At 37.5% G+C, this 27,598-nt stretch overlaps 1 protein-coding gene across 2 annotated transcripts; it reads right to left on the bottom strand.

Annotated features, from left to right (window-relative positions):
• Nucleotides 1–259: 259 nt before the first annotated feature.
• Nucleotides 260–26,847, bottom strand: PCF11 (PCF11 cleavage and polyadenylation factor subunit). 2 transcript variants are annotated; one of them, XM_082843788.1, is made up of 16 exons: nucleotides 26,381–26,847; nucleotides 22,567–22,692; nucleotides 20,433–20,621; nucleotides 19,870–20,064; nucleotides 17,583–18,700; nucleotides 16,994–17,174; nucleotides 16,796–16,886; nucleotides 14,287–15,851; nucleotides 12,325–12,424; nucleotides 6,839–6,958; nucleotides 6,225–6,330; nucleotides 3,984–4,167; nucleotides 3,305–3,460; nucleotides 2,811–2,903; nucleotides 2,204–2,239; nucleotides 260–796 (listed from the first exon to the last, which is right to left on the bottom strand). In XM_082843788.1, the coding sequence occupies exons 1-16, from the start codon at nucleotides 26,570–26,572 to the stop codon at nucleotides 581–583; spliced, it is 4,668 nt and encodes a 1,555-aa protein (XP_082699914.1). In that variant the 5' UTR covers nucleotides 26,573–26,847; the 3' UTR covers nucleotides 260–580. The 2 variants fall into 2 exon arrangements, with proteins under 2 accessions (XP_082699914.1, XP_082699913.1); XM_082843787.1 differs by having other exon boundaries at nucleotides 16,403–16,886.
• Between the last annotated feature and the right edge of the window lie 751 nt (nucleotides 26,848–27,598).

Raw genomic sequence — 27,598 nt, forward strand, 5'->3', positions numbered from 1 at the left:
ATATATATATGCAATTATGTCCTATTCCATTTAAAAAATTTTTTCAAATCTGGCTTTTCAATTTGAGAAAAGTCCTGCAGTGCTCTCACAACCCCCTTTTGAAGGATAAAACTAACTCAGACTTTGCTTCTTTAATCATGGGAAGCTGCTGGAAAAAAATCTTATGTTGAAATTGCTGTTTAATTCCATTTTCACCCAATAAAAAGTACAGAAACACTGTCTTTATTTGATGGTGTGCATAAATATTACACTCCATGGATAGCAAAAATATTTTTTTATTTATAATTTACAGTTTCACAAGTGAAAATCGTACATTTTTACACATACAATTTCATTTTGTTAAATTTGCACACATCTACAGAACTTTCACACAACAAGCACCTGAAACTGTGCAGGCAGTAGGAAATGCAAATACTAAAATGTATTTATTAACCAAATGATAGCTGAAGGCCCTGCCTCAGCTAGACAATTTATATAGATATGTCTGTATATACATAAAAAATTCTTCACCTTCTAGATTTCAACAGCAGCTTTTTTTTTTTTCTTAAAAAAAAAGAAAAACATACCTTTCTCATTTTACTTAAACTGACTCGACTGTGTCATTTTCTGTTTTAATTTCAGTGGCTGTTGCTATGCTTTCCTCTGTACAAGCTGGTGGAGTATCAATCCGTTCTTCCTTAACTTTGGGACTTTCACAGGGTTCCTGCAATTCGTTTTTAACAATGTTCAACATAATGTTCAAGGGATTTTCAACTGGTGTCTTGCTGGGAGATGGTGTACAATCAAATGAAGATGTCTACAAAATGAAAAACCCTTTAAGTACTGATTAAAGTTCACAAATATCACATTAAGTGACAGTTTTATAAGACCCTTGTATGGGCAAAGAAATATATACCAAACACAATTGAAAACCCTGCTTTCCCACAAAACATGCCATAAAGGCAGCCAATTAATAAAATGTATATTGAGGGACTTCCCTGGTGGCGCAGTGGTTAAGACTCCGCACTCCCAATGCAGGGGGCCCGGGTTTGATCCCTGGTCAGGGAACTAGATCCCACACACATGCCACAACTAAGAGTCCACATGCCACAACTAAGGAGCCAGCGAGCCGCAACTAAGGAGCCTGCTGGTTCAATGAAGGAGCACACATGCAACGAAGGAGACCGCCTGCTGCAACTAAGACCTAGCACAACCAACTAAATAAAATAAATATAAATAAATAAATAAAATGTATATTGAGCATCTGATATGTGCTCAGCAATGAGCTATGGTAAGAAAAGCAGTAATATAACGACAAAAGAAGCTGATTCAATGATTAGACACGTTTCTATATTTTAATCCCAATATAACCCCCTACATATATCCTGGGATTTGTTGCTCCTAATTTCAAATACCCTAAGGATTTTTTTTTCTTTTTTCCAGTATGCGGGCCTCTCACTGTTGTGGCCTCTCCCGTTGCGGAGCACAGGCTCCGGATGCGCAGGCTCAGCAGGCATGGCTCACGGGCCCAGCCACTCTACGGCATGTGGGATCTTCCAGGACCGGGGCACGAACCCATATCCCCTGCATCGGCAGGCGGACTCAATCACTGCGCCACCAGGGAAGCCCTACCCCAAGGATTTTTTAAAAATCCCTCAAAACCATCAAAACACCCTACAAACTCTAATCTTTTGATGACCTAAGTATATCTTCCAAACTGCCCCTTGAACTTGTGAAACAAATATTATTTGACAGTTAAGATGTTCCACTGTTTGGTTTAAAAAAAAAATGGTCACTCTACAAATATGAAAATTTGAATTTCCAAGGTCAAGAGACTGATTTTTTTTTGTATTTCATGTATGATAATTTAAAAATTATTCCTATATTACATGGCCGAGTGGAGTAAGCAGTAAATGCTACCCGTAACTTATAGAAAATTATTCCCATCATGAACCTTCTCATTCTCTAGGCCTAGTACTCTAGTAGAAGACATCATCAAGATTCAAATAAAGAGAATGCGAGGAATGATACAAAAATTTCAAAATTTAAATCAGACCCTATCAACCTAGCACCAATATTTTGTGAACAACCTAAATGCTACATCAAAACTAAGACAGCTCAACACATCAAGATTAAAATAAAAATGTTGCCCAGATGCAAAAAATAACTGAAAATAAAATTTATCAATGTAAAGGAGAACAAACAGTAACCAAAAAGAACTTACATTTTGATAATCTTCATAACATGATGGATGATAAATCTGAAGCACAAACAAAAAAGTAAGTAAGTATTCACATGCATATTCATTTCTAATGGACTATTCTGGTATGATTTTCTTTTAAAATTTAAACCACAGATAAACTATCTTTGGAAAGGCAACAAAAAATCATTTGGTCACAAAAACGGATAAAAACAAAATTTTCATCCTGATTTCCCTTAAAACTTCCTTTATATATTAAGTAGATAACATGGTATGTTAAGACAGAAACAATTTTGATGATGAAATATAAATTCAGAATCAAAATAGTGTGGTTAGGCAGAAAGAAGACTAACTAGACTCAGAAGATCTAGTCCTGGATTTATCATTAACTAGTTATGCAACCTTTTTTATAAAATGAGTACAGGACCAGATGATTGCTAAAATGCCTTCCAACTCACACACTCTGACTCTCTAAAGTCCAATACCTTAGAAATACCACTTCTATTAAAAACCAAAATAAAAATGCAATTAACACTTTTCTTTCAAAGTAGTGAGCTACCCCTATAAACATTTTTTTTTAAAAAATCTTAATACTTCCTTTTAAAGTACTTCATAAAGAGCTGAAAATTACCTTTCCATCTACTCTAATAGCATTTTTTAAATGCCACTCCTCCTCTTCTTCATCCCAGTACTGTTCAAATTGTTCTTGACAAATTTCACAACTCTAAAATAGAACCATATAAAAATGAAGTTTACATAATAGAACACAATGCCATTAAGTAAAAATACAGAAACATTTTGTTAAGTGGAGAAAGGAATTTAAGAGTTTTCTGAAAATTTAAACAATGTTCAAATATATAATACAAAGTAAGATCTAAGGATTTCGCATTCTTCCATGCAAAAATAATTAACATTTCACAGCTCTTGGTCACAGATAAATATGTAGTAACTACAGTGGTTATGAAACCCGAAGCCAGATAACAAGAATAACATTGAAGAGTAAAGCTTACAAGAAGTCTCAAAATCATTAAAAAAGGGATGTAAATAAAGTTATATTTATGATTATTTACTTAAAGGAAGTGAAAGGCATGACCAGAGGTAGAAAATTGAACATTGTTCTTTTACCTCAACTGATCCTGCTGGTCCAGCAGGTACACTTTGGAACTCCTTTTCTTTAGCAGCCTCCTGAGTTTTGAGCACGACTTCTTCGTGCACCTTTTCAAAAAACTGGCTCTTTGCACGTTCTTCCAGATCAGCTATTTCCTCAAATTCTATCCAGTCCTTAAAGAGTTAATTTAAAAAGAGTATATTCATTTGTTTCTAGACTCTTACTGAACACCTTCAATACAATGCCATTTAAATGTAAGAGTACTTTCTTCTACAATATGCTTTAATATTGATTATTTAGAATTATACCATCTTTTTGAGCCCCATAACTAATAGACAACATAAAGCAACTAATGAACAATTAAGATCTTAACATTAACATTCCTTTAACTCTAGAATTACAACTACTAATGTAAATAAGATAAATTTCATGCACAATTTTTTACCAAAAAACATCAGTCATAGAACCTTGGAATTTTAGAACTAGAAGAAACCTGTGTTCTACTCTTAATTTCAACAAAAAACAAATACATACTCTTCACATTTTTTTTAATTAAAAAAACCTTTTATATTCTAAGGGTCAAATTTTATTCAAAAAATTCACTAGTTAGTGCTCAGCAGTTACCTAAACTAATATACTTTTGAATGATATAATTTAAAGGCTAAAAGATAGTTCAGAGGCACATGAATTACTTACTGTTAAACTGTAGTACCAACGTCTATGAGTGACTTTTCTGCTTACATCTTTTTCAGTTCTATTTTGTCGATAATGCCAGTCCAAGTGATCTGCATATACATCTGTCTGTGATGTTGTAAACCTCATTCCACAAGAGTAACACTGAATACCAGTATACAGTCGATTTATAACACTATCATAACGTCTGTTTTGAAAAATACAGAAATAATCTTTAGTTCTGATACTGTGGCTGACTTAATGGCCTTAAAAAAAAAAGGCAGTTATAAGTACTTCAGTTTTCCATATTTTGATAATGGTGAAGCCATTATTATGTAACAAAATAATGTTTCAGCCAACAGCTGGCTGAAAGAATTAATATCCAAAGATCAATAATATTCTCTAGTAATGTGTCAGTGACTCTCTTTACCTTAACTTTGGTTAATTTTGGAACATGGTGTCTACCCTCTTATCAATAGGCCTGGCCCAGTTACTTATTTCCTTCTAGCTAATAATGGAATGATCATCTGCTAACTAATAAGGCAATAGTTGGCCTGTTCTTAGAGTAATGTCAATATCAGGGTGGATATGGCAGAACAATTAGATTTCACCTCTCCAGATCTTCGCGGTTTTAAATAACTAAACTGTCCCACCCTGATGTAAAGAATACTGAAAGCGGTACAGAAGAAGTAATAATAGTATGGGTAACTAAAAAGAAAAAGTAGACGACTAGTGGGAAACTGAAGTCAGCAATAATCAGTTTTTTAAAATTCTGCACTCCTTATCTGGAAAGAAATAGGTATGCAGAATAACTAAGTGAACAAACCGGGCAGTTATTAACTCCAGAAATTTTTTTTAAATAGTAGAATAAAGCAAAGCACAGTACAGAGTACTTTGTATACCAGAAAACAAAATATTTAGAATCATAATATTAATACTGAATAAAAATTTAATGATAAATGGCTTTATAACTATATGGAGGAGAGTTGGGAGGGAGTAAAAGAGCTACCTAAATCTTCACTTTCAGGAAGTCAATAAATTGTCTAAATGGGATAAATCAAGAAATGTAATAAATCAGAAAACTATGTATCTTTTGTGGCCTCTCCCGTTGCGGAGCACAGGCTCCGGACGCGCAGGCTCGGTGGCCACGGCTCACAGGCCTAGCCGCTCTGCGGCATGTGGGATCCTCCCGGACCGGGGCACGAACCCATGTCCCCTGCATCAGCAGGCGGACTCTCAACCACTGTGCCACCAGGGAAGCCCAGAAAACTATGTATCTTTTAAGAAATAAAAAAGTAAATGCCAAGAACCATAGATAAAAGAGTTAAGAAATGGTTGCCTCAGGTAAAAAGTAGTACTAGGAAAAAGGCATGCCATCTTTTATTATAAGCCTTTACTGTAAGACTTTCATTATAAAGTTTTAACTATGTGAAAAGTATCACTTTGAAAAACATTGTCTTTAAAAGGGTGAAACCCGTATAGTATAGGAGACTACACTCAGTGTTTTATAATAAAAGAATCTGAAAAAGTGTATATTGATATATATTATATATATATAAAACAATCACTTTGCTGTACACCTGAAACTAACACATTGTAAATAAATTATGCTTCAATTTAAAAAAAAAGATGAAACCCATTAGCTGTTCTATTATTTTTAAAAGTACTCATAACAATATAATGGATCCATAAAGCAACTGTAAATGTTTTTTATATAATATAGGCAATAAAAATTTATGAAAATATATGCACCAAATGTTAACACTGGTTATCAGTAAAGTGGAAATTGTAGGTAATTTTATTTTCTTGATTTTATTCATTTGTATTTTCTATAAAATGAAAAAAAAATTTATTTTTTAAATACTAGACTACAAAAACCTCATTTTCTTAACTTCAAAGGCATGAGAATATCAATACAGAAAAAACAGTTATGATTAAGAGAAAACAGAGATAAAAAGGAAAACCTGAGTGATTACTAATACCTAATCCTTAAACTCCCTAAACTTGCTATACTAAACAGAGATAATAAAAAACAGAAATTTGGGGGTAGACTTTTGGCCTAAATACTTGTGCAGCAAACATATTTGAAAAGAAGATAACAGGCTTCCTTAAGTTTATGTTATGTATATTTTACCACATTAAAAAAGGGAAAACAGGCTTCCTAAATTTTAAAAACAGTGAGGGATAAGACGAATAGCACTAGTGATAATATCCACTGTTATTAAAGTCACCGTCCCTTTTACCTTAGAAAATTAGATTACATACTGTTTCAATTCTTCAATTGTAAAATTGGTAAGATCTGGAACGTCTTGATCTTCATTTTGATCTTCTTCCTCCTCAGCAGGGGGCTGAGCAGCAACTTCATTTACTTCTTCAATTGAAAAGAAACACAACAAATATCTCAAAACCAGTGTCCATGTATTCTTTATAGGGGAACGCTATAGTGTTAGAAGTATATGGAGAGCCCCATCTTGCCTATTCAGTGCTCCTGATCTTAGGTTTTACTGGCAAGTAACCTAATACAATTCTTTATTTTGATAAGTGATATTAGGTCTGGTCTCTTAAAAGTCAATCTTCATGAAATTCATCAACATTCTAATTATTTAATTATAAATAAGCTAAAATAATACAGAATAACTAGAAAAAGTCTGCACATGGTGTTTGCAGGAATGTTAGTTAACTGAAACAATGTCCTCTATAAGGCTAACAGTTCCTTGTTAGAAAAAATTTTTTTTATTTCATTATAAACCAGTTATATAAGTATACCTAAGAATTCAACATTGTAAGAAATTTTAGCATAGAACACATCATTGTATCATATCATACATCTTTATAACTTAAGAAAGCTTTGTGTAAATGAATTACAGAACCATACTTACGTGTTGTAGCTGAATCAGGCTGGGACAATTTGAGAATTCCTGTTTTTAGCAGTTTTGAAAACAATTCATTTACATCCACCTGACTGAGATGATTATCAGGATATCCCTTAGGAAGGACACCTTTAAAAAAATAACGCTCTTAAAATAAAAGTAGAACTTAAAGATGCAAATTATACTAAGGATTTTTAAAGTTTTCTTCAAGATATCCTATCAACATTAAACTTAATAAAATCTTGTTAAGATCAGTGTAATTACCAAAAGTGAACTTTGCATTTATGTCAGCAAATCATGACCTCTTAAAAATATATTCTAAGACGAATACTGAAACCCACTAATACTTTATACGGGCATACGTGTTACCTTAAAAAACCAGTATTACCCACTGTTGCCCAATTAAATCCATGCCAAAGAAAAGCAGAATACTGAGGGCAGAGAGCTTCATGCTCCCTTCTATGCAATGCAGCACCACACCTCTAGGTCCAACTTTTCACCCTTCCAATTCTCTATTCTTCACCTAACCATATTGGCAAAGGTCGTTTTGCACAGATGAAGTAGGCTACCATCTCTTAGCACAGATTTCTAGGGGAAAAAAATACCCAGAGCCTAAATGGAAGTACTCCTGCCCAGCCCCCCAGCTCCCCCACCTTCCCATAACTACCCAAGGGAACTAATGCAGGGAGATGAGCCATGTGGCTCAGAATATACCTGCCCCTCTGACCCTTGCTCAATTACTGCCCTTGCAAAGCAGTTCAGGCTGTTGCTGAAAAGGTGTCAGGCTTACTAAAGCTTCAAAAATCTGAATAAATGAAACAAGGATAACAATCTTTTCCTTAAGCTCACTGGTGAGGAATCAATCCAATTCCATATTTTGCTAAGCACTAATTTAAAAATTACAATTCTTTAACTCAACTATAAAAACAGAATTTTAATATATTTGTATGTCACTACTATGCATCTTATTTACCACACCTCTAGAAAAAAGTTCTGAATCACTAAAAATTCCTCTTAATGGCAGAAATTCAATTTGCATCCACAATACAGTACATAATCTCTGCCCTTAACCACTGCATATTCTTTACACTTAGCACAGTGCCTTGTATACAACAGGCTAATTAATGTCTGTTGAAATGAAATGTCTGACTACATGAATGAATAAATCAACCTCAACGATCAATTACAACAGCCACTTCACACAATAGTTTAACATTTACCTTTCATTAGAATTAGCTATTTATATGTCTAAGAATCATAACTAGCTTATCACATGTCTTCCAGCAGTCAAGTTTAGTGATCAAGAGCATGAACTATGAAAAAAAAAAAAGAGCATGAACTATGGAACCAGACTCCTGGGATTCTAACTAGAAATTCCACTTTCTAGTTGTGTGACATGATCAAGATACTTATCTGTATCTGTTCTTTTTACCTGTAAAAGGGTAACAATAATTGTTCCTACCTAAGGTTGTTATGAGGATTAAATGAATTAATATTTGTAAAGCACTGAGGTGTTTGGCAGTATATATAATATTTGTTTAAAGAAAAACAGTCAAGTGAAATAAGACAGAGAAAGACAAATACTGTACGATATCACTTAGACGTGGAATCTAAAAAATACAACAAACTAGCGAATATTACAAAAAAGAGGTAGACACAAAAAGAACAAGAACATACTAGTGGTTACCAGTGGGAAGAGGGAAGAAGGTAGGAACAATATAAATATAGGGGTAAGGGATTAAGAGGTACAAACTATTAGGTATAAAATAAACTCAACGATATACTGTATAACACAGGGAATATAGTCAATATTTTATAGTAACTATAAACTAAACAAAAGCTTTAAAAATTGTGAATCACTGTATTGTACACCTATAACTTATATAATTTAAAAAAAACACACAGAAGAAAAAAATTTTAAAAAAGCCTCCTAGAGTAATGGAAATAAAACCAAAAATAAACAAATGGGACCTAATGAAACTTAAAAGCTTTTGTACAGCAAAGGAAACCATAAACAAGACAAAAAGACAACCCTCAGAATGGGAGAAAATATTTGCAAACAAAGCAACTGACAAAGGATTAATCTCCAAAATACAGAAGCAGCTCATACAGCTCAGTATCAAAAACAAACAACCCAATCCAAAAATGGGTGGAAGACCTAAATAGACATTTCTCCAAAGAAGATATACAGATTGCCAACAAACACATGAAAAGATGCTCAACATCACTAATCATCAGAGAAGCGCAAATCAAAATCACAATGAGGTATCACCTCACACCAGTCAGAATAGCCATCACCAAAAAAATCTACAAACAATAAATGCTGGAGAGGGTGTGGAGAAAAGGGAACCTTCCTGCACTGCTGTTGGGAATGTAAATTGACATAGCCACTATGGAGAACAGTATGGAGGTTCCTTAAAAAACTAAAAATAGAACTACCATATGACCCAGCAATCCCACTACTGGGCACATACCCTGAGAAAACCATAATTCAAAGAGACATGTACCACAGTGTTCATTGCAGCACTATTTACAATAGCCAGGACATGGAAGCAACCTAAATGTCCATCGACAGATGAATGGATAAAGAAGATGTGGCACATATATATACAATGGAATATTACTCAACCATAAAAAGGAACAAAACTGAGTTATTTGTAACGAGATGGAGGGACTTAGAGCCTGTCATACAGAGTGAAGTAAGTCAGAAAGAGAAAAATAAATACCATATGCTAACGCACATAGATGGAATCTAAAAGAACAGTACTGATGAACCTAGTGGCAGGGTAGGAATGAAGACACAGTAGAGAATGGACGTGAAGACACAGGGTGGGAAGGGGAAGCTGGGACGAAGTGAGAGAGTAGCAGTGACGCACATGCACTACCAAATGTAAAATGGCTGGCTAGTGGGAAGCTGCTGCATAGCACAAGGAGATCAGCTTGATGCGCTGTGAAGACCTAGAGGGGTGAGATAGGGAGGGTGGGAGGGAGGCTCAAGAGGGAGGGGATATGCGGATATACACATACATATAGCTGATGGACTTTGTTGTACAGCAGAAACTAACACATCATTGCAAAGCAATTATACTCCAATAAAGATTTTAAAAATAAATAAATAAAACAATACTCTGAGCTGCATGAAACAAAAAAAAGCTTAGGACACTTTCAGATTTTATTTGATTTTCTGTGCATTTAGAAACAGGAATAAGAGGTGATTCTCAGAACAGGTTTGGAATTTCATAATCAGGTACCCAATGATGGTGTCTATCTTATCAACCTAGTGAACAGCTGTTTAATGTTTATTTTACCGTTTTTATTTATTTGGCTGTGCCAGCTCTTAGATGCAGCATGCAGGATCTAGTTCCCTGACCAGGGATCAAAGCTGGGCCCCCTGCATTGGGAGCACAGAGTCTTAACCACTGGACCACTAGGGAAGTCTGAACAACTATTTAGAGGAAGAAAAAAAAAAGTCCATAGATCCTGCTACACTATAAAGCCCTTAGAAGGATAAACCTTATTAAAGTCATCCTAGCACAATGCCTAGAATATAGCAAGTGATCACTATTTGTTTGGATGAATAAATGAACATGAGTATATTTACTACTAGGAAAAGAGTGTTTTTACTTTAAATTTTGAGAAAAAACCTTACAGAAGCCAAATATTGAACACTAAATACTTTTCATATCTCTTTAAGTAAAACTTGAAGAAGGAAAGCATATCTAACATCTCATTCAATAACCTCCAACCCAGGAAATAAGATGTGATTTCCTCTGTGACACTGCTATGCCTTGTATACATAAGCACCTCAAGGTTGTAAAAGCAAAAGAAAACATGCAGGTTTTGTATATTATCTCATACAAAAAAGAGCAAAATTTGCAGTTGCTGCACGCTATCTCAAGCTACCAACTCCAATACAACAAATCCTCTACTCTACAAGAAAAACTGAGTTCTAAAGGAAAATACACCAATATAGCACTTCACAAGTTACATGGTACTTTTGCACATACGATCTCATTTGATTCTCTGGGAAAAGAAAAAATTCCCCAGCAAATCCTGACTTTTATCATATGCTATCTGCAGAGGAAAAAACTGAACCCCAGAAAGGATATTTGCTTATACTCCACCTACCTGTAAAGTAGCAGAGTGGAGATTCTAACCCTGGTCTTCTGACTTTAGACCCCAAATATTCAGTACTTTCCTTCCCTTTTCATTATAGTGAAAACAAAAAATAAGAATACTAATCCTAATTGTCAATCTAGCAATTAAAAACAAAACGTTTTCAAATTAATTGAGTGAGCTTCCTGTGATGATACAGTTTAATACTTAATGCATAAACTAGAGCTTGCTTGGCTAGGACTTCCCTAGTTACTTCAGAACTTATGGAAAACTCTCCAAATTTGTAAACTTAATAGAGCCACGCTACAGCATGTTTCTGAAGATGGCTGTTTTAATGATTCAGAAATAAAGCAAGTACCACTACAATTTGGTTGAGTTAGCTCTCAATATATTGACTTTCCAATAATTTTAATTTATATACTTCTCATTTTTCACATATTAAAACTAAAACTTTTTTTTTTTTTTTGCCTGCACCGCATGGCTTGAGGGATCTTAGTTCCCCAACCAGGGATTGAACCCGGGCCCTTCAGCAGTGAAAGTATGCAGTCCTAACCACTGGACCACAAGGGAAGTCCTTAAAACTTTTTTTTTTTTTTTTTTTTTGCGGTATGCGGGCCTCTCACTGTTGTGGTCTCTCCCGTTGCGGAGCATAGGCTCCGGACGCACAGGCTCAGCGGCCATGGCTCACGGGCCCAGCTGCTCCGCAGCATGTGGGATCTTCCCGGACCAGGGCACAAACCCGTGTCCCCTGCATCAGCAGGCGGACTCTCAACCACTGCACCACCAGGGAAACCCCCTAAAACTTATTTTTAAAGCCCTCGTATCTACTATTGTTATTGTATCCATAACAATATCGTTAAGCCTCACCCCATAGATGCTTATCATGGGCATCTAGCTAGGAAATTCTTTTAACATGTTGTTGTGTACAATTATTACTTGAGTGCCCATAAAGACATATGAATGAATCAGCTTATAATGTGATGTCTGCAGTATTCACTTAATGTTTATTGGATCATCACACACACACAAAACAAAAATTCAAAGTATCAAGTAATTGGTATTTCTGAGGTTTGTCATTGACTTCATTTTACCTAAACACAAATGTCACATTCCTACCCCACCCTCTAGCTTCCACCTACTAGGTCTCCTTCCCTCTTTTTTGTGGTCTACAAGTCCTGGCTAACCATCTCTAGTTGTAAAGGGGATTAGTGTGAATATACATCAACAATGTAAACAAACTCAGAAAGAAAACACAACATTCCAGTCAGATTAAATTTCTCTAAATTGCATATGCCCTCTCAAAATTGTCATTTTCTAAAACTGACAAGGTAGCTACTCAAACAATAATTGTCTTTTGAAAAACACAATGTTCTACATACCTGAAGGATTCTGAACAAATGCTCCAGGATTTTGTGGATGAACTGGCAAAAATTGTTGTCCTTGGCCAAATGCTACTGGCTGAGCAACACCAGTCAGAACCTTTAAGAGAAATCTTGGTTTTAAGAACATCTTTTCTATATTTTTAAGTAAAACTTTAACATTCAAATTACGTTAATATATTCACAGATATCATGAGGCCTGTTTACCATAATGAAGATTTACAAGTGTAAATTACAAGATTTACAAGTGTAACCTGACTAGGCTTTCTATAAAAAGGAATAAGACCTTCCCTTATATTTTTCACAGAATTATAAAAAATTGATAATGGATGTGAAGGTTCTTTGAAAAGTTTAAGATACCATGCAAACATAAGGTAGCCAAAAACTAGCTGTGTGACCTTACACAAATCACTTTACCTTGCCAGTGTTTTCTCCTATCTTACAAATAGAAATCTGACATCCAGCGATGTGATCTGTACACAATCATAATGGCCAGTAAACAGCAAAGCTGAGGCCAGAACTCACTCACTGACCTAACTCCTTTATACAGATGTCAAAAGTCTGCTTTAATTAGCAATCTGAACTCCTTTATGATCATTCTGTTAGCCATCAAACTGAGTTACAAAGTGGACTGTAAAAGATTTTAAAGGAATGTTAAAAAATAAAAGTCATGAACCAAGTACTGTACAGGCATACAATTATTGTATTTGTAGTCAAGAATGAGGTAGGACTTCTACATATTGCTACTATGTAAACAAATGCCCATTTATAAGCCTTGTTCAGTATCCTGTGTGAACCTTCAGTGGTATGTATGCGTAATAAAAACCCCATCAATTCTTTATAATGTAGGAACAAGACTAACTCAAGTCCCATTCTAAAGTATCTTGTCAATTAAGAGTATCATTTCTCTTAAAAACATACAATAGAGTATAAGTCTAACTAAGGAGGCCAATTGTTTTCCCAAACCACTGGATATGGACAGAAGGCTGCTTTCTATAAATAATGCTTCTAACATGCTTTTAAAACCTTTCTTCTTGTTTTACACTTTCTTCCATGCAATGTTACTGGCATAATAAATCTGTCCTAGTAAGAAAGTGTCACTACCTGGAAAAAAGTAAATTTAGCCCAGGAGAATTTCAGCAGGCAAGCAAAAGTAATCATTAATATCAACTGAATTAACCACAAATTATAAGCATATTGCTTTAACACTATTTCAATAAGCATCAAACATCAAACAACTGCAGTTGACTGGAATGACGGAAAGGTGGTGAAAAGTAGGAAGAGAGGAAGAAAAAGAATTACAGACTGTAAAAGCATGAGCAATTTGATTTTCTTGTTTGTTAACTCAGGCTAAGGAAGTTCTATATCAAAGAACAGTCTATAAAATCAGCTCTATGATTACTATAAAGCTCATCAAGGCTCAAAAGTTGTACAATGTAGCAGAGGTCTATGAAACACACACAACTGTATTATACTTTAATACCTTAGAAACCAAAAACAAAACAAAAAAACCCACAAAACAAAAAACCATAATGAGGAGGCTATGCATATGTGAAGGCAAGGGGTATATGGGAAATCCCTATACCTCATAGCTCAATTTTGCTGTGAGCCTAAACTACTCTAAAAAAGTCTATTAAAAAAGAAAAGATTTGTGGGGGGGTGGGGGGGACTGAGATTGAGAGGATGCTCTAGATCCTGAAAGAACTAAGATCAATTTTGGATTTAAACTGCAAATTTCAGCCCCAGAAGACTCTCATCTCACTTTCCTAGCAGGTGGGGTTTTGAAGTACATTAAAAACTGCCCCCCCCAAAAAAACTTACTAAAAAAATTAAATTTTAAAAAAATCCTTTCCAACCTATAGAATAAACTATATCCTGAAAACCTTCCTCAAACACTAGAAACATTAAAAATGGTTCATATCTGCATACAATATACTTTTAGAATAACTGTAACAGACTTACCTGCTGAGATGCCTGAATATTTCCTACTGTCATTGGAGCAGGTAAATTGCCAAAGTTTCCAAACTGAGAGCTCTGAAGATTCTTCTCATCAAAATAGTGTCCAGAAGCTCTGTTAAGGGGATTCGAGAAACTCTGGTTTCCAGGGCCATGTGGTCCATTAAAATTTGGTCCTTGAGGTGAATCAAATATTTGTTCATGTCTTTGGAACTGCAGTCCTTGGGATGGGGCATTAAAAGCATTGCCAGGTGGATCATTATATGGGCCACTCTGATTGAAAGATACCGATTCAAGCCTTTGTGAAGGATGATTGTCAAATCGTGTGCCTTGAAGACCAAGAGGAATATCAAACCTTGATGCTTGCTGGTGTTGTGGACCATCAAATCTTTGAGGTACACCATCAAATCTTGGTTGAACCTGCTGTCCAGGTGGTCCATCAAATCTCTGCGGGCCTGGCTGACCAGTTCTTTCAAATCTAGGACCTGGCTGACCATGTAATCCATCAAATCTTGGCAAGAGTGATGGCTGACCTGGTTGCCCATCAAACCTTAAAGCATGACAACCTTCAAATCTTGGCCCACCTTGACCCAGAGGTCCTTCGATTCTCAGGCCGCCTCCTGGTACAGAAGGACCCTCAAACCTCATTCCACCTCCTTGTTGGACTAAAGGTCCTTCAAATCTGATCCCAACCCCTGGCTGACCGTGTGGACCCTCAAACCTAACGTTCCCACCAAGTTGATTATGTTGCCCTTCAAATCTCATACCAGCTACTGACTGACCATGGGGGCCCTCAAATCTCATCCCAACTCCCTGCTGTAGCAACGGGCCCTCAAATCTGATCCCACCTGATGGCTGACCATGAGGTCCATCAAACCTAATTGCAGCCCCTGATGGACCATGACCTCCCTCAAATCTAAGTCCACCTACAGGCTGACCTCGGGGATTATCAAATCTAAGTCCACCCACAGGCTGACCATGAGGTCCCTCAAACCTCAGACCACCCACAGGTTGACCCCGGTGTCCCTCAAACCTGAGACTACCCACAGGCTGGGCCCCTGGTCCTTCAAATCGCAAACCACCTGCAGATCCCTCAAACCTCAGACCGGGGGAACCTTCAAACCGAAAACCACCTCCTCCTGCTTGACCAATTGGCCCCTCAAACCGCAGAGGTGTCCCTACTGGTCCCGGAGGACCTTCAAATCTCAAAGGACACCCACCTCCTAACTGGCCTTGTGGTCCTTCAAATCTCAAAGGGCCACCTCCCCCCATTTGTCCCGGTGACCCATCAAACCGAAGAGAACCTGGCGTAGGAGGTCCATCAATTCTAGGGCTTAACTTATTAGGTCCTTCAAAAATCATCTTGGTTGGGCCATCTCTCGCTACTGATGGCCTGCTAGGTCCATCGTATAATGGTCTATCTTCAGCTAAAGCCGTAAGTCGCTGATTTGTATCAAGGCCGGCGAATCTTGATGCTGGGCTATCTACAAATGGTTTATCTGAATCTTCGTATCTAGGTCGCTTAAGTGGAAAACGATCATTGAATGGTGATCTCTGCTCTTCTCGTACACCTTTTAAAAAGAAAAAAAAATTTATTTTCCCTGAATCTGATAATTTATATCAAATTATCCTAAAATCTTCTTCGTATATTCTTGTAAATGTTTATTCAAAAACATCCATAACTATCTCACTTTATGAGAGGGGAGGGAAAAAGACAGCAACAGGCAGCAAGTAAGAGAATGCCCTCTAGAGTCAGATACACCTGGGTAAAATAAAATACCCAGTCAGTCAATTTACTAATTATTTGACTTTGAGAGCAACTTATTTAACCTCTCCAGTCTTGTTTCCTATCTGTAAAATGGGTATAATATATATTTCATTAGGTCATTGTGAGGATTAAATCAGATTACATATATAAAGAACCTAGTAAAGTACCTAATACACGGTTGGCCTTATAAATATCAGCTCCCTTCCCTTCCCTTTGAGGGAAAAACCGAAACAAAACAAACAACGACAAAACAGAAGTCTGAACAGTCACAAAAATCCATCCCCACTTAGCTTGTTCATTTTCCCTTCACTGCTGTGTGATTCAATAGGCATAATCTGATTTAACTTTTTCTACCTTTAGCAGAGACTTGCTCGTCATGTCTTCTCCGGCCCTCATGGGGTGAAAGATTCTCAGCATAAGTACGACTCCCAGATATAGGAGAAAGACGTCTTGCTCTTTCACTAAATTGTTCTTTTCTGTCAAACTGTGCTCCACTATTCCTACTTGCATGTTTACTTTTGGATGGCTCACATTCTATTCCAGACAACAAGGCATCAGTCAAAGGGTAGTCAAAAATATCAGGATCTAAGAGATCAAGTCTTGGAAATGAATGCTGAACCTGTGTCCTTTTCAGTTTTGCTTTATGTTCATAGTAGGTTAATTCAGCATCAGTTAAGAGAGGTTTCTTTTTTAATCCACCTTTATTTTCTTCTGTAGGACTATCCCGTACATTGCATCTATGTTTACCTTCTTGATACTGAAATAGCTGTCGAATTTGATGCACAACAACAAGGAAGTCATCCTGTGTAATTTCACCAGATGCTAAACGTTCACTCGTCTGCATAGGGGTGATAAAAGGAAATCAATATTTTAAATATAAAAAGTACTTACAAAAAACTTATAGACAAAAGGAGAATAATGACTACATGGGAACACAGTAGTTACCTTTTGAAGTAATTCTCTTTTGCTTGCAAGAGTTAACTCTTTAGGAATCTGAAGATTGGCATCTACGCTTAATCGATGCTGCTGTTTTGGAGCTCGAGGTGACAAGATTCCTTTAGTGCTTGACCAGCTCTCCCTATGCCTTAGATGAGGAGCTTTGCTATGTTCATCACCCTGTTGTAAACTGAAACCATAAAAGCAATTATGTTACTTCATAAAAAATTTTTAAATACTCAGGACCATATTTTAAGATCCTTAATAGGATCTGGCTAAAATGAATATATGTAACCATAAAAGTTAATTTAAAGATTAAGAGCACAAGATTTGAAGTCAGGAAAATCAGATATGAATTCTGATTCTTGCATGTCCTGGATGTGCCACCTTAGGCAGATTAGTTAACCTTTCTAAACTTCAGTTTCCTTATACGTAAAACAGCAATAATAATGGTACTTAACCCACAGGGTTTTAAGAATTAAACAGGGGAAAAAAGTACTAATTATAGCACCCAATAAACATTATCCAATTTTTAAATCAACACTGTATTTTTAAATGTACACATTATTCTACTCAGTTAAAAATGTTAACAACCTACCTTTTATTTTCTTCCCAACCAGATTTCCATCGTTTGGTAGACTTGGAACTTTGCCAATTTTCCACATTTTCTTTTGGTTCAGTGCCTGACTTGGTGGAATGCTGATTTGCAGTTTCTTGTGGTCGTTCCTCTTCAGTCTTTTTTATTCGCCTTGGATCTCGAACATCCTGTTTAGTACTTCTCTTCGCATTTCTTTCTTCCCTGGAAGGTGGTGTAAACTCTTCCATATGTGACTGCTTAACTCCTGACTGGCGAATCTTCCCAGCTTTGGGTGTTGAGGTTGGAGACATACTCCTTTGCCTTCGCTTGGGTGACCGCCTATCTCTTCTCTTGGGAGAATGTATAATCGGTGACCGGGACTTGGGTGATCGTGATCTTGATCGCTTTCTAGTACTCGATCTCCCTGGTTTTGTCCCCTGTTTTTCCGATTCTTCCGTTATGGTATCCTGTTTTTGTACAATGCCATTTATGATTTTATTTCTACTTCCCACCAGTCTGTGTTCAGATGATTTCATGTGCTCATCTTTATCCTTTTTTTCTGCAGTTTTTCTCTTTTCTTTTAGATCATCATCTTTGCTATCAGTCTTATCCTGAAGATGTCTTTTTAATCTTGGATCTCTCTTGCTCATATCAGACACCCTTGCACTTTCAGATTCTTGACTTTTCAAGTCTTTTGTGTGGGATAATTTGTTTTTCAAAGGTGATGGTGATTTAGATTTAGATTTGGATTTAGAATCTAATTGGTCAAGTTCTTTCTTGGTTATTTTTTCACCTGATTTACTTTTTTCTTGCTTGGATGAATTTAGTTTTTCAGAGGGTACAGTTTTACTTGTCTTAATATCAGACTGGCTCAATGTGTTCATTAGGAATTCCTTCCTGTGACTCTGATCTTTTCCATGAGAAGAATGTTGACTCAACCTATTAAGACGGGGATCCCGGTTAGTTCCTTTCATATCCTGAATTTGTAAGGATGGACCTGGACGACTTTTCTCAGGTTGCACAGGAACCTGATGGGGAGATTTAACTGCCATAGGGGGAATTTGTGAAACATGTAATTTGGATTGTGCAGTTCCAGGACCTAAGTTGGATGTCTCCTGCTGAACACTAAGAGAAACTGCCTGAAATACAAGATAAACGTTCATGTTACAACTGTAAAACATTCAGATTATTTGTCAAGAAACTGAAAACTAAGGACTATAATGCTTTATTCAATAAATCCATTTATTCAATACCGTATTTATACTGTATACTTCTAGTATTTAAGTGGATATTAAAATGAAAGGAAAAAGGTCATATACAATATTTATGTGGCCTGTTATTTCTTACTAATCCTCTACTTTGGGGTTTTATAACTTCTAGGAGGAATGAAAAAAACAAAAAAAAACCCTCCCTCTTCCTAATTATTCAGAATTCTGGGCCACACTGATATTAAGAAACTACTAAATAAGTCACTGCACTCCAGCTGCACAAGCATCCAAGTCTTTCCAGGTAAATTCTAAGTCATAAAATTTAGCTCCTCTCAAAGTGGCACTGATAATGCACTTACAAAATTCTGCCTTCCTGTACTCCCTTACTCTCAAATAAGGTCAAGTGCTAAGTAATTAAGTAAAATAGCTTAATATAACGTTATTCATACACAGAAATACATAATCTTCCTGGCTTCCTTAATTTTGTGATGGCTTTTTTTTTGTAGCCTTCTAAGGAAACTGCTAAGGATTTCTGCTCATGAAACATAAGCTCATAAAATATTAAAGACTAGGCAAAAACATCTGCCACAACACAACTACCATCTTGGAACTGACACTACGTCCACATAATTTTTTTTTTTTTTGCGGTACGTGGGCCTCTCACTGTTGTGGCCTCTCCTGCTGCGGAGCACAGGCTCCGGACGTGCAGGCTCAGCCGCTCCGCGGCATGTGGGATCTTCCTAGACTGGGGCACGAACCCGTGTCCCCTGCATCAGCAGGCGGACTCTCAACCACTGCACCACCAGGGAAGCCCCCGCATGATATAATTTTTAACAAAACTAAGGGGCTATCTTATAAGACAGCACTCTAATAAAAAGTATTTGAAAGAAAATAGTGCAGTTTATATTAAAAGTGACTTTTACAAAAGGATATACAAATTTGGACTAATAAATACACCATAATTTGCAAAATAAATAAAAGTGGAAAAATTACACTATTAATAAAAGTAACATGTTAATACAATTCAAATACAAAATAATTCCATATCCATCAGAAAACAGGTTTAAAAATACTCAAAATGCCAAATCTCCTCTACTTACCAGTTGTGCCTTAGCTTGCTCTAGCTCAAGCTCCAGCTTTTTCTGCTGAAGTTCTAACAACTGCTTTTGTTTTGCCAGTAACTGCTGCCTTATTAGTTGCTCTTGGGTAAGATTCTTTTGTATATCCGGAACAATTGGAGGAGTGGAGATGCTAGGGGAACTGACCACTGTGCCAGGTGTTGAAGACTCTTCGGGCTATAAGAAAAAATAATTTGTTTACAAAAAAAAAATCACAGCTAAAAAGGAAGCAGCTAAGGGGGGAGCTAAAAATTATCAGCTTCTCTCTTAATAAACCCTATCCATAATCTTAAATGGCCAATCATGTTTAAAAGCACACAGAAAGTTTTCAGGAATTTAAAAACCAAAATAAATATGTAAAACCTAAACAAGGAGAACATTTACTTTAAATGTACTGTGAACCTGAAGGTGGAAATTTTTTTTTTTTTTAATTAACTGATTCAGCACAGGGTATTCTAGTTACTTTTATCTGGCAGGAAATTTTAGAGAAGTCAAAATTTGACAGTTAAAAATATTAGTTATATACCATTCATGTTAAAACTTACCGATTTATTTAAAAATTTAGGATTCACATGGATGCTAGATGTATTCACATTGGGGGGCAGAGGTTTAATAGGCCAAGCAGGATCTAACGAATTGACTCTGACATCCAGGGCATAAAGTTTCTTCAAAGGGAATATTTCATCCCAGGTGGAACGTAACTTAAATAAACTTTTTCTAGTATTTTCATCCACCTAGAACAACAGAACAATTCTATGGCTTGTTAAGTTACTATAGGATGTTTTATATATTAAGCATAATGCTACATAAATCTCTGTTCTACTTCACATATAGCACACATACTACTAATTCGTAAATATATACAACAGTAATCATTTATTAAAAGTACATTTGTTTGCAGATGTAAAGTTAATAAAGAAATTTCTGTCAAAAAAAATTAGAAAAATTAAAGTCATTATCACCTAGCCTTCATGAAAGCAAACAATTAGACAAGTCTGAATTTTTAGAAGTACAAAATGTTCCCAAATATTAGGGCTTGACACAGTATTCCTACTGTTACTTTCACTCTGGACAAAAATATAAAACAACTAGAAAATAGTTTATCTGATGACTTAAATTTTTTAAGTTATTTACATTTAGTACAAAGTAAAACAAAACTAACTAATCTCCTGCAATACAATATGGCTGGTACCTATGAATAAGCTATTTGTGGTGTAGAAGGCACCTGAATAATTGAAATTCACAAAATCTTACCTACTGATGAGCTTTAGTTTTGTATCTTATCTGCTCATGCTTGTGATGGGCATAGTAACAACAATAATACTTTTTAAATTAGCCATCAGAGAAACCTAGCACTTAGGAAAACTGAGCTAGAGTTCTAACTTTAGAATAATAAAGCCTTGACTATATTCCAGTCTTTAGATAATATTTACTACAAACAAGGTCATTTTCATCACCTTCAATGTTAAGGCCCAGTAAGAGTCAGTAAACATTTTCTACCAAACACCCAAATGAATTTGAACACACTGAAACTGAAACCAAGAAATTGGTTTAGTGCCCCAATTTCTATAATGCAAAGTTGACTTCTCCTTAGACTAGAGTCTCAGGTAAGCAGTATTTAGCAAAAGTCTACAATACACTATTAACAATCTCCATAATACAGTTTGAAATACAGCTTTCCAAATTTCTTCTGCATATACTTACTTAGCAGTATTTCTTTTCTCTAAGAACTTAAAGGGAAAAAAATTACTCAAGTAGCCACTACACATTTTCTGTTCTAACAAACAAGTAAAATCTGATAGTGAGTTCTTTCAAAATAATCCCAATTCTCCAAGCCTGACAACTGTTAAGATTTCTCGAGACACAACAGGTGCATCTACTAAAATATAAGAACCACCAATTTTTTGTTAGGAAACAATCTTTAAACCCAAATATCTTATAAATGCCCCTTTTCTCAGTATGAAAGATGAAGCCTGACAGGAAAGAGAATTACTTCAGCAAATCCTTTGTCTTCCTCAACATAATACTGTATTAACCAAACTACCAGATACAATGTTATGAAAGGAATTTACAATCTCTAGGTATAGAAACTAACAAGCCTTTCTTCTAAACACTAAGAGGGGCCAGAGGTGGGGAAGAAGTATTTCCAAAATAACCTAAAGCAATTCACTGATCCACCATTCACACATACCTAGAACATTCACACAAAATATACTTGAACAAGGTTAACAAGAGGAAACATTTCCAGAAAAAAAAAAAAAAAAAATCACAAGTTCCAGGCATCCATCACAGGTTGACACACACTAGAATTATGCTTTTTCTTTTTCTTTTTTTTAAGACAGAAATAGTCAACATCCTAAAACCAGAAACCTAAACAATGAAATTTGAAGTACTCTTGATAGTTTCAGATCTTTTTGCCCGTATTCTAGTGATGAAACAGATCTTCAAGTGAACAAAGTCAATCAAAAACATGAACTTCTAAAAGCAAACACATCTATTTTTGAATGGATAATGTAAAACACCTAGAACCCACTTTAAATACGAAACACTAACTTTAGCATGTTAAATGCCCAAAAGAATAAAACATTTCACCACCCAAGAAAACCCAACACAAAGGCAAGTATTTATTTAATCAGGAACATGTTTTAAAAATTCAAATGTTTCTAAATGTATATATACCTTTTCAAACACACAAATAAATGTTGCAACTAGATTTTTAGTAAAGGCAGTGAGATACTCTCTTCCAACATTTTTCACGATAGAATCCATAAGGTACATAACAGGAAGCTTCTCTGAGGAGGGAGCCTGAAGTAATAAAAAGAAACTGAGAAGTTTAGTACAATGAATTGCCAACAAAGAACTACTTTTAAAAGTGAGCGTTTAACGTACAATACAGACCTCAATATTTTGTTGATATTAAATACTTTTGAATCAATATTAACTTTTATGAAATTTAAGTGTTCACGGTCTCACCTCTTACAATGATCTTTAGTTGAGCATACAAAATAAGCTCAGAATTACTGGAAAGAAAAAAGTCTCTAGTACCCTCATTTAACACTCAATAGAATTTCAGGTTCGTATAGTTAAAAAACAAACTGTGTTTTAAGTGACAAAAAAAGGGGGAGGATATTTTCTGTAATCCAAGTGTAAGCTTTGTGACCCACATTAACTTATGATGATGCACCTAGACTCAATGAAACAAAAAGTTTTCAGACTTCTGGCAGAAACCCTAATTTCCATAGGCATATTTTATATGTTAAAGTCTATGAACCTTTTGTTACCTGTAAAATCATTAGGATTACTTCTCTATAATCCAATGAACAAAAGAAATTAAGTACACTTCACATATGAAGTTAATGGCAAAAAAAACACTTTTAAACTTGCACATGAACATGCAGGAAAGTGCAAGTTGTTACTGATACAAGGAAAACTGGATGGAGCAGCCGCTGAGTCATGTAAATCAGGTTGAACTTGACTCTGGAAACCAGGATTTGTCCTCAAGATTTTCTTCACAGCACAGACTCTCCGTCGAAATATTTTTCCTCTGACACGCACAAACCAGGAGTTCTAAATTTGTGCAGGGCCAGTGTGATGATGCCGATACAGGCGGCCCTTTCCAAAGCAAAGAAATGTTGCCCCAGCTCAACTGTAAAGCCTACCCATCACTGGCTTTTAGAAGGCACAGCAAGTTTCCAGAAAGCATCAGCAGGTTCACAGACTTGTTGAGGAGCATTAAGACACACCACATAAACTAAGTGTTAACTCCCACTCCAAAGGAGTACCCACGATTTAAAAACAAAAACAAAAATTATCCCCATTTACCCTTCCCACGTGTATAGGAATCTTAACCCTGAACACCACTTACCCACAGCTACCTGTAGCCAGGGTAAGCTCACAGTTCTGCAGTACACAATGCCACCATTATTTCACAAAACCAATTGCCCATACAAGTGTGTGGAAGTGCTCTTGCTTCTGATAACAACCAAAGTTGACTAAGGAAACCTTTGAATAACTTTGTATGAAAGTTTTCTTTTACAGTACTAATAAAAGGGTTTCACAAGGCTATTGCATGTGGGTAAACTATTAAGTACCAACACGTCAACTGCTTTATTGCTGTGTCTTTATCTTACCATGTCATGTTTTATACCATTTTAGTCATTGTTGTACTTATGAAGATAAACAGGCTCTCTTTAAAACCAAAATCTGTTCAGTAGGCTAACTTTTTATTGTACAAGTGAATTCTTATATGTAATATTTTTTTGCTACTACTGCCTCATGGAAGGAGTCAAGTAAGTGTGAATCCTTAAGTTTAGTAATGCTGAAACGCTAGAGGATAAGGACACAAACATTCACCTCGAGAAACACAAAACCAAGCCAGTTTGCTACCAAATGACAGAAAATCCCTCCCCTCACCCTCAACCCCAACCCCATTAAATTATTTCCCCAAAGTGACTGTTACATCTTTTCCTCAATCTGGCTTTACAAAAATAACCAGGAAACGTGTGCCAAAAAAATTTCAGCTGTCTTTCATCAGCAAATAGTCCATCTATTTTCACCACTCTGTGTAGCCACACACAAATACAAATTTTAATGTGGTCACTATATTCAGCATTTAGTTTTCACTTCTGAAAGTCTTCTGGATCCATTAAAAACCAGCAAGAAAATGGTTCTTTGAGTGACAACCTGAGCTGCTAAGTATTAGGCTCTGTGGAATATTAGTAACCCCAAAAATACTAGGTAGAATTTTTAAAAATCAATGTTATTTTTAAAAAAACGCAAGTGCATTTTTTTTTTAAAAGGCATTTAATGTTAAGCCTTCGACAAGGCAAAACTAAGTTTTCATGTCCAACATGTTTGTTGTATCAATAAAAAGGATGTTGAGTATGAGAAATGCTTCCTTTTAAAATCTCATACTTTAAAAAAAGAACAATAGCTGTTTCACACAGACATTCACAGGAAAAGGTGAATAAGGACTTGTATTTTAGCTGTCAGACTGAGCATGACAAACTTGTTGGGCCCTAAAGAGAAAAAAAAAACCTTACTTTTTGTCCTCTTTAAGGTATGAAAGGACCACCTGAAACCGTGTATCTTGTGAACAGATTTACCCAAAAGAGTGGATGGAACCTAAAGAAGAATGAACCCAAGTCACTTAAAGACTTTTGTTTAAAACACACAACCACGTAGATAAAAATAAGTCTTGGAAACAAATTCTACACCTTACAAAGGTAAATAAAAAAGACAAATACATATTTTATATGTTTTATTCACAAATTTTATAATACCAGTCACACATTTCAAAACCATTTATTAAAGTCAGACCACTCAGTTTTACACTAGACAGAAAGCGCCTCTAAACAATATATTGGTGGTTGTTGTTAAAGTGGCCTTTTAAAAGGGGTTCACTCTGCTAAAAGGAGGCTCATCCTGATCATTTCAATCACTAACAACTAGAAAAAAACTAAACCATAAGTACAAGCTTCAAAAATAACTTAAAACGTAGTACTGGGAAGCTATTAAAACTCATTACGATAACTAAGTTTAACAGTAACTTTACTTAAATGACAAATCGCTCCCACATGAATCCACAGAAGAGGAGGACTACAGGGAAATATAGGGTGGCAGAGGACCACTGCTGTCAAGGGGTGAAGCAAAGCACGTCTTCACTTTCAGGGAAGGAAGGGAGGAAAAAAAGAGAAAAGGAAGAGGAGGAGGAACTGAACTTTTCAAAAGAAAACTACAAGTACTTGTTACCCAGTGGGCCAGTTCTCCACCTACAGGTTGGATAAGATCTCCTCCCCACCCCCTCCAACCCCACCCTCAACCCCAATTTCCCGTATCTGGGGGCAAATGAGACCCTCCGATAGGAGAATACAAATTATATCTAGCCGCCCCCACCCCAAAATGGGGCTGACGGGTGTGAGCAGCTGCCTGGCTGGCAGGGAATGGATTCTCCTCTCTTCCCTTTCGCATCATGTGCTTTTCAGGCGCCATGTTGGGCTCCTAACAGGCGGCTGCTCCACTCGGGGCCAAGGCCCTATTCCCACCCCCCAACAGCTCGCTCCCAGGTCCCCCTTCACCTCCTTCCAACCCACAGAGCACAGTTACCCAAAAGAGTTCGGGACGGGGGGAGAACCACTCCCCACCATCCCAGGGGGTTCAAATGGTTTTAACTCTTACATCCCCACACCACGAACTGCCTTTAATTCTCCCCCTCCCCGAAGGGCTCTATTCAAAGCGTGTGCGTCGGGATACACGATGCGGTGGCCTAAATAGGGAGCTGGTAAGCGGAAGTGGGACTCCACCCTTTATCCTCCCCACTCCCTCCCCCCAAGAGAGGCCCACGCTCGAAGCCTGGGCCAGAGACCGAGCCTGAGTTGGAGGGTTGGAGAGGAGGAACACCGTCCCCCTTTGGATAGAAGCGAGACCTGGGATGAGGCTGACACTAAAATCAGGGAGTATTAGAAGAATAGGAGGCTGCGGGGTGTATAAAAACCTTGGCGGTTTGGGCCTCGATGAGAGAGACGATCTCCTTGGCGAAGGGCAGGTTCTCCTCGGCTAGAATGGTCAGCATATTGATGTGCGGTTTGCTATTGAAGGTCAGGTCTTCGAGTGATGACTGATAATCCCGACAGGCGTCCTCCCGGGCCCCCGCAGTACCGGCCTCGGCCGGCGTCTGCTCTGACATTGCGCCGCGGCCCCCCTCCGAGGTCCGCCGCAGCTGAAGCTGAAGCCGCTCTCGATACCCCGCCTCCCTTCCGACTCCTCTTCCTCTCCCCGGGTCTCGCGGCTCCGGCTTCACCACATGCTGACCGCGGAGGGGGGTTGGGGGACGACACGGGGGGAACCTCGGGTGTGAAACGCCGCCGTCTCACGGGTGATTTCCGTCCACTTCCAGCCGCCACAGAATCTTCTTTCTCCACAGACACAAAATGGCGGCGGCTCCAGCTCCGAAAATGTCTGTGCTCCCAACCGCTGCGTCGTGCGAAATGAGCTAGGGGAGGGGAATTGTGCGGTAAAGGGGCGGGGCCGTTGATAAAGCCAGGCGTGATTGGCTCGCCCAGCCAGGTCGCCAGCCCCGCCCCCCCGCCCTTCCGCTGAAAGTCCTGGCTCCACCTTCTTCTCGGGATTCTACCCGGGCTTTCGCAACACCTACTGCTCAGAAGTGGGGTGGAAAAGACGGCCCCTCTCATTGGCCGATTCATAAAGCACCGGTCTGTCATTTGTTACCATAACAACCCGTTCAGGGAGGCCAATAGGCCTGGGGAAGGCTGTTCCCGAGGCCCAACCCAACCAGTTTAAGGGGAAAGCTCAGTCGTCCCCTCTTCTACCCTCTCTCTGCGACGCCCTAGCCGCCGAGCCGCTCCGTCAATCATCATCCCTTCAGCCTGCTGGGCCGCCGCCACGGGGGTGGGGGCTGAGCCGAGCGGACGCTTTCGACCCGACCCGCCCCCCATGTCGCCACTCGCGACTCAGGTGCTTTCGAGAGCCTGGGCGGGTCCAGCTGCTGCGGCCGACTGTCCTTCCCGGAACTGAGGCCCGAAGGGAGGCGCCGGGTTCACCCGGAACCTCGGGAAGGACCCGTAGAGTTGGCTTCAGCACTGTGCTTCCCACTTCCACAAACAAAAACACCTAGGCTGGCGCTCTGGTGTTGAACCCCGAGGAAAATGCCTTTATTTAGAGGGTGTGTGTGTGTGTGTGTGTGTGTGTGTGA

Source organism: Leucopleurus acutus (genome assembly GCF_964270905.1).
Source record: "Leucopleurus acutus genome assembly, chromosome: 8".
Classification (NCBI taxonomy): domain Eukaryota; kingdom Metazoa; phylum Chordata; class Mammalia; order Artiodactyla; family Delphinidae; genus Leucopleurus; species Leucopleurus acutus.